Raw genomic sequence first — 15,852 nt, 5'->3', positions numbered from 1 at the left:
ACACCCGGCTAATTTTTTTTTTTTTTTTTTTGTATTTTTAGTAGAGACAGGATTTCACCATGTTGGCCAGGCTGGTCTTGAACTCCTGACTTCAGGTGATCTGCCTGCCTCAGCTTCCCAAAGTGCTGGGATTACAGGTGTGAGCCACCACATCTGACCAATTTTTATATTTTTAGTAGAGACGGGTTTCACCATTTTGGCCAGGCTAGTCTTGACCTCCTGACCTCAGGTGATCCACCTGCTGCAGCCTCGCAAATTGATGGGATTACAGGTGTGAGCCACCACACCTGGCCAAAAATAACTTTTAAGTAGTAGTACAATTAATTGCCACTAGGAAATAATTTGCTACTAGATTATACTACTTGATTTCTAATCTCAGATCACTTCTTAACTGGGAAGCCATACAGATACTCTGTGAGTATCCCAAATTCAGATTTACTGAAATATCCAATTCAGCAAACGTCTGTTTTGGTAAGATGGCATGAAACGAATAGAGGTAGTACAATTTGAAGTAAAGTATTCATGTAGAAAATGAAACACATAGTTTTGTGAAGTGCTTTTCCTGTAGATTATATAAAGTAATGGAATCTTTTTGGTGTAATTTTATAGGATGATTTTTCGGGATTGTCACTCTACGAAAGGAAGAGACTGAAGAACATATCAGAAAATGCAGACTTTTTTGCTTCTCTTCAGTTGTCTGAGGTTTGTGTGGAGTCTGTATTTAAAACCAAGATGCTGGGCCGGGAGCAGTGGGTCACGCCTGTAATCCTGTCACTTGGGGAGGTGGAGGTGGGACATCAACCTGGGTCTTTTTATAGAGACCATCCCCCATCTCTATAAAAAGTAAATTAGTTGAGCATAGTGATGCATGCCTGGAGTCGTAGCTACTGGGGTGGCTGAGGTGGAAGTATGGCTTGAGCTTAGAAAGTCGAGGCTGCTGTGAGCTACGATCGTGCCACTGCATTCCAGCCTAGGCAACAAAGTAAGACCCCGTCTCAAAACAACAACAAGAGCAATAAAACCCAAGATGTCATAACTCCCACCAGAAGGTCAATAACATACCAGATTTCATAGTGTCAGATGAGGAAGGCTAAAATAGGAGCAGGCTTTGCACTTAATAGGAAGAGGTTACTGTATTCCATTGATTCGAAGGCATTTTTTTTGTCTTTTTTTTTTTTTGAGGCAAAGTTTTGCTCTTGTTGCCCAGGCTGGAGTGCAGTGACGTGATCTCGGCTCACTGCAACCTCCGCCTCCCGGGTTCAAGCAATTCTCATGCCTCAGCTTCCTGAGTAGCTGGGATTACAGGCGCCTGCCACCATGCCTGGGTAATTTTTGTATTTTTAGTAGGGATGGGGTTTCACCATGTTGGTCAGGCTGGTCTCGAACTGCTGACCTCAGGTGATCTACTCTCCTTGGCCTCCCAAAGTGCTGGGATTACAGGTGTGATCCACCACGCCTAGCCTTTTTTTTTTTTTTTTTTGAGACAGGGTCTTGCTGTGTTGCCCAGGCTGGAGTGCAGAAACGCTGATCACGACTTATGGCCTATCTTTAGGATCTTTAGTTCCTGAGTAGACCTTAGTTTAGCGTGGGTATAGGTTTAGCAGATACCTAATATTTTGAAAGATAAGATATGTAGTCAAAATATTTTTACATGATTTTTATACTTTACAGTCTGCTGCAAGACTCCGTGAAATCATAGAGAAGAGACAGCCTCCTAAATCCAAGAGGTAAAATACCTGGTTTGCAATGCCTGAACCATGATACAATGCTCAACTGTTTTATAATTTGAAAAAAATGGGCCGGGCGCGGTGGCGCAAGCCTGTAATCCCAGCACTTTGGGAGGCCGAGACGGGCGGATCACGAGGTCAGGAGATCGAGACCATCCTGACTAACCCAGTGAAACCCTGTCTCTACTTAAAAAAATACAAAAAACTAGCCGGGCGTGGTGGTGGGCGCCTGTAGTCCCAGCTACTCGGGAGGCTGAGGCAGGAGAATGGCGTAAACCCGGAAGACGGAGCTTGCAGTGACCTGAGATCTGGCCACTGCACTCCAGGCTGGGCTACAGAGCCAGACTCCATCTCAAAAAAAAAAAAAAAAAAAAAAAAAAAAAAAAAAAAAAAAAAAAAATGGTTTGGCGTAGTAAGCTTAACAGATCATAAACTGCTATTTAATCTCAGTCCCTCTAGGATCTCTGAGGTAATGCTACCCTTTAATAACTTTACAATTCTCATCTTCATCAAAGTAATATGGAGCAAATACAATTGAGGGCTGAATTTTGTTTATATTTGTTGTTGCTACTAATGGAGGGAAATCTTTTTTCCACTAAATTATTGTTACTTAGAAAACTATTATTCTTAAAGACTCTTCTACTTACTTTTAATTTTTCTAGCTGTCTTTTTGCATATCAATTTGTTTTTGCTTTCTTAGTCCTAGAATAAAGGAAAGGAATTAACAATTATTGAATATCTATGAAACATACTGCAGTGATCTAGCAATTTTGTCCTGTATTATCTCATTTAACTCTGACAACCACTGCATTCATCCATGTATGTGGTAGGTAATATATTCATTTTGTGAGTTAGAAATCAGGCTCAAAAGATAAGATTGTTGGCTGGGTGCAGTGGCTCATGCCTGTAATCCCAGCACTTTGGGAGGTTGAGGCGGGGGGATCACCTGAGGTCAGGAGTTAGAGACTGGCCTGACCAACATGGAGAAAACCCATCTCTACTAAAAAAAAAAATTAAAATATTAGCCAGGCATGGTGGCAAATGTCTGAATCCCAGCTACTCAAGAGGCTAAGGCAGGAAAATCGCTTGAACCTGGCAGGCGGAGGTCGTAGTGAGCCAAGATCACACCATTGCACTCCAGCCTGGGCAAAAAGAGTGAGACTCCATCTCAAAAAAAAAAAAAAAAAAAAAAAATTATTTGCTGAAAGTCAAAACAGCTTATAAGTGGTAGCTTTAGGATTTGAACTACAGGGTTTTTAAATTTTGAATTATCTCCATTGCATTTTAGTAGTGCTTACATATAAATGACAAAATTAAAAATCTTGGTATCATTAGCGCATTTGTTTAGTGCCAGATCCTAATGAAATGTAGCTTCATTTACTTGGTTTGATTCTGTTACAGGACAATTAGCTTGAGAAAAGCTAGACCTTTAATCATGGCCAGGTATTTTCAAGTATGAAAAGTTACTGTAAGAGGAACATCATTAACACTGGAAAAACAGTAGCACTGGTCCTGTTGCCAGCTGATTAGTACCTTTACATTTGCATGTTTTTTATTAGCCAAGATTGGTGATTTCTTCCTAAATCACAAAATTCCAGCGCTTAATAGTTGCATAGGTAGTAGCAAGTTGATAGTATGGAAATTGCATAATGTAGAGGAAAAAGCGTAGGCTTTGAGATGTAGCAAATTTGGGTTCAAGTTTTGATTCAGTCACTTATAGCTATGATATTAACCTTGGATACTTTATATAATTTTTCTTTCTTTTTCTGTAAAACTGGTGTTATGCTAATCCAGAAGGATTTAAATTTTTTGAAAATTATTATATATACATATAAAAAGGTACATGTAATATATTTGTGTAGCTGAAAAATTATACAGGTCCCATCCATGTACCTACCATCCAGGTTAATAGAAATTACGAGTACCCCTGAAGGCCCATATAAACACCTCCCTCCAGATACTACCACTATGCTGACTTTTGTGATAATATTTCCTTGCATTTATTTATAGTTTCTTTTTTTTGAGACGGAGTCTCGCTTTGTTGGCCAGGCTGGAGTGCAGTGGCGTGATCTCAGCTCACTGCAAGTTCTGCCTCCTGGGTTCACACCATTCTCCTGCCTCAGCCTGCTGAGTAGCCGGGACTACAGGCACCTGCCACCATGCCCAGCTAATTTTTTATATTTTTAATAGAGACGGGGTTTCACCGTGTTAGCCAGGATGGTCTCCATCTCCTGACCTCGTGATCCACCTGTCTCGGCCTCCCAAAGTGCTGGGACTACAGGCGTGAGCCACCGTGCCCAGCCTATAGTTTCGTTTTTATTTATTTATTTATTTTGAAACAGTCTAGCTCTGTTGCTCAGGCTGGAGTACAGTGGCGCCATCTTGGCTCACTGCAGCCTCTGCCTCCCAGGTTCAAACAATTCTCATGGCTCAGCCTCCTGAGTAGCTGGGATTACAGGTGCTCATGACCATGTTTGGCTAATTTTTGTATTTTTAGTGGATACGGGGTTTCGCCATGTTTGCCAGGCTGATCTGGAACTCTGGACCTCAAGTGATCCGCCCTCCTCAGCCTCCCAAAGTGCTGGGATTACAGGTGTGAGCCACTGCGCCTGGCTATTGATTCATAGTTTTACTACCAGTGAGTGTATCCTTAAACACTCTATTGTTTAGCTTTGTCTTTTTTTGGTGTTCACATACAGTATGCAATTTTTATATTCTGAGATTTTCTTATTTTGCTCATCTTTACATATTTATGTTTTTAAATTTACCCATGTTGATGTGCATAGCTTTATTTCATTCTTTTTTTCTGCTATATGATATTCCACTGGATAAATGTACTACATTTTATTCCACTGTTGATGAACAATTGAGTTGTTCCCAGGTTTTTATTATGAAAAGTGCTGCTCCAAACATTCTTAAGTCTCTTAGTGCTTATGTATGGGAGTTTCTCTAGGAGTAGATTTCTAGGAGGATTGTATGACAGCCCATATTATTCCGTATACTCAGGCGTATTTTTTGAGGATTAAATATGAGATGGAATGTTGAGTACAGTTTTTAGTATATAGTATACTTTCAATCAATAATAGTTTTTACTAATTCTCAAACTAATGTGGACTATAGCTGATAATTTTTTGTTAATTTTTGGAAATAATTTCAGAGGCTTCTCTTTCCCTGACATTTTTAAATGAATTTGTTTAAAATGAAAAAATAGTGCATAAAAAATAGGGACTGTATATTATTTAAAAAGTAAACTGCCAGGCGCGGTGGCTCACGCCTGTAATCCCAACACTTTGGGAGGCCGAGGCGGGTGGATCATGAGGTCAGGAGATCGAGACCATCCTGGCAAACACGGTGAAACCCCGTCTCTACTAAAAATACAAAAAAATGAGCTGGGCGTGGTGGCGGGCGCCTGTAGTCCCAGCTCTCGGGAGGCTGAGGCAGGAGAATGGCGTGAACCCGGGAGGTGGAGCTTGCAGTGAGCCGAGATCGCGCCACTGCACTCCAGCCTGGGCAACAGTGCGAGACTCTGTCTCAAAAAAAAAAAAGTAAACTACAGTGTATGGAAGGGAATGCAGTGAAACGTTTATGTTTCCTTCCTATTTTAGACCTTAGTTTTCCAGGCCTTTTCCCTAGAAGTAGTAGTTTTATGTATATTCCTCCATAGGTAACCTCAGCATGTACAAATTTATGTGTATACGTAACCTTTTTGTAAACCTGTACTGGACTTTGTTTTTGCTTTTTATAAGCTACGGTTCCTTTCAGCAGTGCATTAAGATCTATATCATTCTTTTTATGGCTGCATATTATTCTATTAGATATGTACACCATGATTTAACAGATCTCACCTCCTTTTGATGAACATTTAGGTTTAAGTTTTTTCCATACTTATTAAAATAATTGTGGTCATATATATATGCAATGTATAAATATATCTGTGGGATATATTCCTAGAAGTTATCTCCTTAATGTTAGTAAATTTTATTGTTTTGTGAGTATAACATGAATTTTTCCCCACTCCTGCAGAAAGAAGCCTAAGAGAGAAAATGCGGTTGGATGTAGAAGGTCAATGCGATTACTAAAAGTTGATCCTTTGGGAGTTTCATTACCAGCAACTCCAACACCGCCGACGTTAGTAGCAGATGAAACTGTAAGAAAATGTGCAAATACAGTATTTTAATGTAATAAAATACTGAAAAATTTGAAGTGTTGAAACTAGACTAAAAGTTCATTGAATTATGTTTAATTTTATATTTCATTCTTGAATGTTGTATGGTTTTGTTTGTTTTTTTAAGACGGAGTCTCGCTCTGTTACCCAGGCTGGAATGCAGTGGCATGCTCTTGCCTCACCGCAACCCACTCCCCGTGTTCAAGCGATTCTCCTGCCTCAGCCTCCTGAATAGCTGGGATTACAGGCACATGCCACCATACCTGGCTGATTTTTTATATTTTTGGTAAAGATGGGGTTTCACCATGCTGGCCAGGCTGGTCTTGAACTCCTGACCTCAAGTGATCTGCCTGCCTTGGCCTCCCAGAGTGCTGGGATTGCAGGTGTGAGCCACTGAGCCTGGCCTGTTCTCTGGTTTAATGAGTAAGATTTCAAAGTTGTAAAGACTGGATTAAATTCTGTATTTCTGCGGGACTTACCTGCTATAGGATTGTGGGTGAGTTAATTAACCTTTCTGATAGTTTCCCCATTAAAAAAAGTCAGCAATAATAGAACCCTAAGTAAATATGTACAGTTTTATGTCAGTTTTTAAAAAAAGAAACCTCAAAGAGCTACTGTGAAGATAAATTGTATCTATCAAGTTTCTCACATTATATTAAGGGCTTAGTAATCAATAAAATATAGTTATTAATGTTAATAATATGTGATAATGTGTAGTTTAGTGAGTAGAGTTTTATTTAGCAAACATTGTCTAAATAATATTTTTCAAGAACACATATTTTTAATACTTTATATCAGTGTTTAATTGTAAATAGAAAGATAGCACTAATTAGGAAGGTACTCTGGGAGCAAATTACAAATCTAGGTGTTACGGGAAGCAGCATGGAAGAGTAGCTTCCAAACTTTTTTGAAGCCTCAGCCCACAAATATATTTATCGCCAGGTATAGTGGCTCATGACTGTAATCCCAGCACTTTGGGAGGCTGAGGCAAGAGGATCACTTGAACCCAGGAGTTTGAGACCAGGCTAGGCAACATCAAGTGACCCTGTCCTCACAAAAAAAATACGAAAATTAGCTGGGTGTGGTGGCATGTGCCTGTAGTCCCAGCTCCTCAGGAGGCTGAGGTGGGAGCATCACTTGAGACATTAAATTTAAAAAAAAAAAAAAAAGATATTTACATTGTAACCATTACACATATATGCAACTGAAACCACAGTTTGTCAAGTGACACTACATGTGCACTTTGGTATTTCTTTTTTTTTTTTTTTTTTGAGCCACAGTCTCCCTCTGTCGCCCAACCTGGATTGCAATGGCACGATCTCTGTTCACTGCAACCTCCGCCTCCCTGGTTTAAGTGATTCTTGTGCCTCAGCCTCCATAGTAGCTGGGACTACAGGCGTGTGCCACCACGCCTGGCTAATTTTTGTATTTTTAGTAGAAATGGGGTTTCGCCATGTTGGCCAGGCTGGTCTCGAACTTCTGGCCTCAAGCTATTTGCCTGCCTCGGCCTCCCAAAGTGCTGGGATTACGGGTGTGAGCCATGTTCCTGGCCTGGTATTTCTATTCTATTCTCATTCACTAAAACAAATTGCTAGTTGTGACATATTAACATGATTTCTCACCCATTGGTTGGTTACAAACTGTTTAAAAAAATAGTAATGTAGGTATAATACTGAGTAATGAGTTAAGATAATCTGAGTCAGTTCTCAGCTTTTCCGGTTATTGGCTGTGTGACTTCGGGCAAGTTAACTCCTCTAAGTTTCTGCTTTTTTTGGGGGGGACGGAGTCTTGCCCTGTTGCCCAGGCTGGAGTGCAATAGTGCAATCTTGGCTCACTGCAACCTCCACCTCCTGGGTTCACACGATTCTCCTGCCTCAGCCTCCCGAGTAGCTGGGATTACAGGCACCTGCCACCATGCCCAGCTAATTTTTGTATTTTTAGTAGAGACGGGATCTCACCATGTTGGGCAGGCTGGTCTTGAACTCCTGACCTCGTGATCCGCCTGCCTCGGCTTCCCAAAGTGCTGGGATTACAGGCTCTGAGTTTCAATCCACTGTCTTTAAAATGTGATACCTCATTCACTAGGTTCTTGAGAGGATTAAATGAGATAATACATGTTATTACTTTATAGGGTATCTGGCATTCATTTATTGAACAATTATTTTGAATGTCCATGATATGCCACCGTTACTGTTTTTTGGTTGTTGTTGTTGTTGTTGTTTTTTGTTTTTTTTTTTGAGACGGAGTCTCGCTCTGTCGCCCAGGCTGGAGTGCAGTGGCCGGATCTCAGCTCACTGCAAGCTCTGCCTCCTGGGTTTACGCCATTCTCCTGCCTTAGCCTCCCGAGTAGCTGGGACTACAGGCACCTGCCACCACGCCCAGCTAGTTTTTTGTATTTTTTAGTAGAGACGGGGTTTCACCATGTTAGCCAGGATGGTCTCGATCTCCTGACCTCATGATCCGCCCGTCTCGGCCTCCCAAAGTGCTGGGATTACAGGCTTGAGCCACCGCGCCCGGCCTGTGCCACCGTTACTGTTAATGTTGAAAGTGAAGTTGTGGGAAAACAGACAAATACCCTTGCTCTCCTTGTGTTTACATTCTAGGTAAACGTAAACCCACAAATTTACGAGACCAACAAATAACTTTTTATTTTTTATAACAGCCTTTGTTACCTCCTGGGCCTTTAGAAATGACTTCTGAAAATCAAGAAGACAATGAACGATTTAAAGGATTTCTACACACATGGGCAAGAATGAACAAGGTATCACTTGGGAAGGCTAATAGCTTTTAGAATCATCTGTTAAGGAAATATATACTATATATATATATATATATGTTAACGTAGTTCTTTGATCTCTCCCAATGTTTCAGCCAAGTAGTAAGAACACCGAGAAAGGATTATCTAGCATTAAAAGGTAAGTTGCAATTCCTTGTGTTTCTTTTATATTTTTTTGAGATGTTTGAGTTATAAAGGCTATACACTATTTTAGGGAATTTTGAAAGTGAGATGAAATGTTTCCACCCTAACAACCGTTGCTTTTGTGTATTTCCTCTCAAGTGTTGCCATATACAATACTACTAGGATATAAGCTTCATGAGGGCAAGAATTCTATTTCAATAACCAGAACAGTGCCTGGCACATAATATATGTTCAGTGTTGAATAAATGAGTGAATCCACATACGTTTTTACTGTATGTTGTAATGTATATACAATTTTGCATTATACTTTTTTTTTTTTTTTTTTTTGAGACAAGGTCTCCCTCTGTTGCTTAGGCTGCAGTACAGTGGCGCAATCTTGGCTGACTGCAACCTCTGCTTCCTGGGCTCAAATGATCCTCCCACCTCAGCCTCCCAAGTAGCTTGGACTACAGGCATGCATCATCATACCTCACTAATTTTTGTATTTGTAGAGATGAGATTTTGCTGTGTTGCCCAGGTTGGTCTTGAACACCTGAGCTAAAGTGAACCATCTGCCTTGGTCTCCCAAAGTGCTGGGATTACAGGTGTGAGCCACTGTGCCTGGCCTGCATTATGCTTTTTTCATTTGTGGTTACATGTTATTAGAGTCTTTAAAGTTATTGAATAATTATAAAATATTTCATTGAGTAGAAGGAATTCACTTCTCCTCCTACCTGCTTGGTATTTGCGGTTGTTTTCCATTTAGTTTTGTGTGTTTGTTGAAGTATATGGATATGATAGTGGATTATTTCTTTAGGTTAGATTTCCAGAAGTGAGATTAATGCATCAAATATTGTGAACATTTTTATAGCTTTTAGTACACACTGCCGAATTGTTTCTCAAAAGACTTTTTTTCTTCTGAAAATTTTATACGAACTTACTCTTCCACTAGCTATATGTGTGAGTATGTGTATTTAACTGCAGCCTACCAGTTTTTGGTGGTGGTAAAATTATCAAGGGTAATTTAAAAAGTGAAAGAGTATTGCTTAATTTGATTTCCTTGGTTACCAGGAGATTGAATAGTTTCCCATATTTGTTTACTAATTGTAATTTTTCTTTTTGAATAATCTTTTACTTATTTTGACTATTGAGATTGGTTTTACTTACAAAATTTAACTTTCTAATTTTCTTAGCTACAGAGCCAATTTAAATGGCATGGTCATTAGTGAAGATACTGTTTACAAAGTTACCACAGGCCCAATATTCTCTATGGCTCTCCACCCATCAGAGACTAGAACTTTGGTAGCAGTTGGGGCCAAATTTGGGCAAGTTGGACTTTGTGATTTGGTAAGTTGTTATTCTTGAATATATTATAGTTTGTCTAAAGCAAATAGTCTGGAAGAGAATAGGCTAGAGCTATGTGTTTATAAATGTTGCGTGAGACTTATAGTTTTGGGCTTTATGATGCTTTATTCCAAATTTTAGAAATCTGGAGGAATTTAAATTTGCTTTATAGAACTTTAATATTTTTAGCTTGAATATCATTAACCATCTGGGCATAAATTAACTGCCAGAAAACTTTGTTATACTTTAAACATATATGTGAAAAGATCACACAAAGTGGCCGGGTGCAGTGGCTCATGCCTGTAATACCAGCACTTTGGGAGGCTGAGGCGGGTGGATCACTTGAGGTCAGGAGTTTGAGACCAGCTTGGCCAACATGGTGAAACCCTGTCTCTACTTATAAAAAGCAAAAATTAGCTGGATGTGGTGGTAGGTGCCTGTGATCCTAGCTACTTGGGAGGCTGATGCAGGAGAATTGCCTGAACCCAGGAAACAGAGGTTGGAGTGAGTCGACATGGTGCCATCCAGCCTGGGCGACAAAGTGAGACTCCGTCTCGGAAAAAAAAAAAAAAAAAAAAGTTTAGTGTTTTTTTTTTTTTTGAGATGTAGTCTTGCTCTGTCGCCCAGGCTGAGTGCAGTGACGCGATCTCGGCGCACTGCAAGCTTCATCTCCTGGTTCATGCCATTCTCCTGCCTCAGCCTCATGAGTAGCTGGGACTACAGGTGCCCGCCACCACGCCCAGCTTATTTTTTGTGTTTTTAGTAGAGATGGAGTTTCACCATGGTCTTAATCTCCTGACCTCATGATCCGCCTGCCTTGGCCTCCCAAAGTGCTGGGATTACAAGCGTGAGCCACCACACCCGGCCCCAAGTTTAGTTTTCTAGTTGTGTTTAAAATATGGTCTGCTATGGTCTGAATGTTTTTGTCCCCCCCAAAAATTCATATGTTGAAATACTAATTTCTGTGGTATTAGGAGGTAGGACCTTTGGGAGGTGATTTAGGTCATGAATAAGGTTATAACGTGAATTAAGATTCTTATAAAAGTAAACCTAAGAGAGACCACTGTCCCTTCTACCATGTAAGGACTCAGCTAGAAGGTACCAACTATGAACCAGAAAGTAGGCCCTTAACAGACACTCAGTGAACTGGAACCTTGATCTTGGTATTCCTAGTTACCAGGACTGTGAGAAATAAAATGCTGCTGTTTATAAGCCACTCAGTTTATGATATGTTGTTTTTAGCAGCCCAAATGGACTAAGAAACAGTTTCTAAGCTGTATCAAAATATCTTCCCAGGGATCTGCTTTGGAACGATTCTAGTCATCTTTGATGAGTCAGAAATAGATACTGAATTCCATTCATTGTGCATATAATTCTGCATGAAATGCTGTCTGTTGTTACAAAATTGAGAAAAGTCAAGTTAATGTTCTCTGAATTTATTTTCTTATTGGGGAAGAAGACCAAAGACATGATAAATGCCATAAGGACAATTAATGAAGATGAAGAAACAGTGGTGACTTGAAGTTGATTGGGGTTTATAAACAAAATTTGCACGTCTGGAGACAGATAGAAACCAAGTTCTTTCTTATTTTGGGATCATAGCTTCTCCCTTATTTTGATAAGATGTGAGTTGGGGGTAGGAGGTGATAGGATTTAACAAAGAAAACTGAAGCAAAAAAGTGGGAAGAAGATCAGAATAGTGTGTTTTAGAAGCCAAGAGATAAGTTTCAAGGATGGAAGGTTGGCAGAGCCTTTTGCGGAGAAGTTGAAAGAATGGAGAAAAGGCCATGGATTTTGAAAATAGGGTACCATTCGTGAGTTCAGAAAATAGCTTTGACAATGAGGTAAGGAACAAAGGCTTTAGGAGATTAAGAAAGTATGGGGGTAATGAAAGAACTGGAAGAAATGGAGATAGAGACTACTGTTCTCTCCCCCTCCCCCTCACTGAGACACAGTCCCACTCTGTTGCCCAGGCTGGAGGGCAATGGCATGATCATAGCTCACTGCAGCCTCAACTTCCCAGGCTCAAGTGATTCTCCACCTCAGCTTCCTGAGTAGCTGGGACTACAGTCATGTACCACCACACCTGGCTAATTTTTTTATTTTTTGTAGAGACTGGGGTCTCACTATGTTGTGTAGGCTCATCTCAAATTCCTGAGCTCAAGCACTCCACCTGCTTCAGCCTCCCAAAGTGCTGGGATTACAGGTGTGTGCCACCACACTCATCTGAGACAACCTTTTGAATAATTTTGAAAAGGAAATATTGAAAATTAGCATGATTAAGTGAAGATATTTTTGGATGGGTTGATCTGTATATAATTTAAGACATACATAAAAATTCTTTTTTCATATCTTTCCTGGTGACTCCAAAAATCTGTATTATGGCCGGGCGTGGTGGCTCACACCTTTAATCCCAGCACTTTGGGAGGCCGAAGTTAGGCGGATCACCTGAGGTCTGGAGTTTGAGACCAGCCTGACCAACATGATGAAATCCCATCTCTACTAAAGATAACAAAATTAGTTGGGTGTGGTGGAAATACCTGTAATCCAAGCTACTTGGGAGGCTGAGGCAGGAGAATTGCTTGAACATGGGAGATGGAGGTTGCAGTGAGCCGAGATGGCGCCATTGCACTCCAGCCTGGACAACAAGAGCAAAACTCCACTTCAAAAAAAAAAATCTGTTACTAGATCTCCATAGTCCAGTATCTCCATCTCTCCACCAACCTAATTTTCCAGGACATTTGGCAATCTCATTAACAGATTTAGCAAGTCTAAAAGCAATATTACCTTGCCTATCCTGTCTGTGCTCACAATTTCCCCGGTTTTTTAAAAAAGTAGCTTTATTGAGGTAATAATTTACCTATCATAAAATCCTACTTAAAATGTAAAATTCAATGCTTTTCCTTTTTTTGAGGTGGGAGTCTCGCTCTGTCACCCAGGCTGGAATGCTGTGGTGCAATCCTGGCTCACTGCAATCTCCACCTCCTGAGTTCGGGTGATTCTTGTGCCTCAGCCTCCTGAGTAGCTGGGATTACAGGTGCTCGCCACCACACCTGGCTAATTTTTTTCTTTTTGTTTGTTTGTTTGTTTGAGACGAGTCTCGCTCTGTCGCCCAAGCTGGAGTGCAGTGGCATGATCTCTGCTCACTGCAACCTCCGCCTCCTGGGTTCAAGCAATTCTCTGCCTCAGCCTCCCAAGTGGCTGGGATTACAGGTGCCCGCTACCACGCTCGGCTGATTTTTTTTTTTTTTTTTTTAGTAGAGATGGGGTTTCACCATCTTGACCAGTCTGGTCATGAACTCCAGACCTCGGCCTCCCAAAGGGCTGGGTTTACAGGCGTGAGCCACCGTGCCCAGCCTAATCTTTGTATTTTTTGTAGAGATGTTGGCCAGTCTGATCTCGAACTCCTGACCTCAGGTGATCCACCTGCCTCTGCCTTCCAGAGCTGGAATTACAGACATGAGCCACTGTGCCTGGCCTAAGTGGTTTTTAATAAGTTTACTCAGTTGTTTAACTATCATAGTCTGGTTTTAGAACATTTTCATTATCCCTACAAGATCCCTCATGCTGGCTGAATGCAGTGGCTCATACCTGTAATTCCAGCGCTTTGGGAAGTTGAGGCAGGAGGATCGCTTAAACCCACTAATTCGAGACCTGCCTAGGTGACATAGTGAGTTGCCTGTCTCTACAAAAAAAAAAATAGCCAGGTGTGGTGGTGTGTGCCAGTAGTCCCAGCTACTCAGGAAGCTGAGCTGGGAAGATCACCTGAGCCCAAGGAGGTTGAGGCTGCAGTGAGCCATGATTGTGCCACTGCACTCCAGCCTGGATTGACAGAGTGAGATCCTATCTCAAAAAAACAAAAACAAAAACAAACAAACAAAAAAAACATTACTGCAATAAAAAAGAAGCAGAATCTAATGTAGTATACTTCAAAAACTAGCTACCAAGGAGAGAAACGAATCCTGTAGCATAGCTAGGAGACAGCATAATTTAGCTTCTGCCCTGACCCATGTGCAGAGTCCATACTGGTAAATTGACCAAATCCTGAGAATTTTCTCCTATATTATCAAAAGTAGAGAGAAGCACATTGGGTATTCCGATTATCCTTCTTTAGAATGAGGACTAGGGAAATGGTTGCTGGAGGAAAAATAGAGGAAGTAGGGAAAGTGAATAGTAGAACTGATTGTCTTCAAAGGAAGTTTTCTTGACCCATGGGAGTGGTAACACCCTCTACCCCTATACAAGTAGGTGGTATGAATCCTAGTATAAGATAATGAACAAGGCCAGGCGCAGTGGCTCACGCCTGTAATCCGAGCACTTTGGTAGGCCGAGGCAGGCGAATCACCTGAGGTCAGGAGTTCGAGATCAGCCTATCTAACTAACATGGTGAAGCTCTGCCTCTACTAAAAATACAAAATTAGCTGCGTATAGTAGCGGGTGCCTGTAATCCCAGCCACTTGGGAGGCTAAGGCAGGAGAATTGCTTGAACCCAAGAGGCAGAGGTTGCAGTGAGCCGGCATTGCGCCAGTGTACTCCAGCCTGGGTGACAGAGTTGAGACTGTCTCAAAAAAAAAAAAAAAAATCTGCGTTTCAGATTACCTGCTGTCACAACATGGTGAAACCCCATCTCCACTAAAAATACAAAAATTAGCTAAGTGTGGTGGTGGGTGCCTGTAATTCCAGCGACTCAGGAGGCTGAAACAAGAGAATCGCTTGAACCTGGAAGGTAGAGATTGCAGTGAGCTGAGATCGTGCCACTGCACTCCAGCCTGGGTGACAGTGAGACTCCATCTCAAAAAAAAGAAAAAAAAGAGAAGACTGTTGGAGGAAGGGTGAGAATAATATTCTCAAATCAATATAAATTGTCTAAAATTAACAGTTTAAAAAATAAAAAGCATAATGACTACAATTGCTTTTTGTTTTATACTTTTGCCATTGTAGGAGATAATGTCTCTGTAAATACTTGGAGTTCAAAAATTCCTTTAGCTTCATTTTCTTATATTATTTTGACATATTTATATGTACTTATACAGATAGAATGATAGAGAAGAAATTTTTAAAAAGGACCATGCTATATATGCCATTTTGAATCACATTAAATTGAACTATAAAAATATCTATAATCTCAGTGTTTTAATGATAATTTTGGTGAATTTTAGATTTGGAATTTTTTTTTTTTTTTTTTTGAGACGGAATCTTGCTCTGTCACCCAGACTGGAGTTCAGTGGCACGATCTCGACTCACTGCAAACTCTGCCTCCCCGGTTCAAGCAATTCTCTGCCTCAGCCTACTGAGTAGCTGGGATTACAGGCATCTGCCACCACGCCTGGCTAATTTTTGTATTTTTAGTAGAGACAGTGTTTCATCATCTTGCCCAGGCTGGTCTTGAATTCCTGACCTCGTAATCCACCCGCCTTGGCCTCCCAAAGTGCTGGGATTATAGGTGTGAGCCACCGTGCCTGGACGGGAGTGATTTTTTAAAACGTTCATCTTTGTACATTTCTGCATTGAGTTCTTTATAACAAGAGAAAGTTTTATTTTTCTAGAAAACAAATGCTATAAACAAATATGTCTGTCAGTTTCTAACTGTGGTAACAGGAAGAATATGTGTGATTATAATAATTTTTTCTCTTTTTTTTCCTGTTACAAAATACTTTTCAATTTTAAAATTTAAAATAATAAAACAAAAATGCTTGACGATTTCAGAGTAGACTAAG

At 40.6% G+C, this 15,852-nt stretch overlaps 1 protein-coding gene across 1 annotated transcript in view; it reads left to right on the top strand.

The window, feature by feature from the left end:
• LOC113219858 (WD repeat-containing protein 76) overlaps window positions 1–15,852 on the top strand; it is a 34,303-nt gene that overhangs the window by 7,206 nt on the left and 11,245 nt on the right. The window contains exons 2-7 of the mRNA XM_026447906.1: window positions 610–702; window positions 1,672–1,727; window positions 5,751–5,874; window positions 8,555–8,653; window positions 8,764–8,807; window positions 9,985–10,138. Of these exons, the coding sequence (XP_026303691.1) occupies window positions 610–702; window positions 1,672–1,727; window positions 5,751–5,874; window positions 8,555–8,653; window positions 8,764–8,807; window positions 9,985–10,138 (570 nt within the window). The remainder of the gene's footprint in view (window positions 1–609; window positions 703–1,671; window positions 1,728–5,750; window positions 5,875–8,554; window positions 8,654–8,763; window positions 8,808–9,984; window positions 10,139–15,852) is intronic.

The sequence above is a fragment of the Piliocolobus tephrosceles genome, unplaced genomic scaffold, assembly GCF_002776525.5.
Source record: "Piliocolobus tephrosceles isolate RC106 unplaced genomic scaffold, ASM277652v3 unscaffolded_109, whole genome shotgun sequence".
Taxonomy (NCBI): Eukaryota; Metazoa; Chordata; class Mammalia; order Primates; family Cercopithecidae; genus Piliocolobus; species Piliocolobus tephrosceles.
Note: the sequence above shows the minus strand (reverse complement) of the source record. Positions and strands in the feature narration are given on the sequence as shown.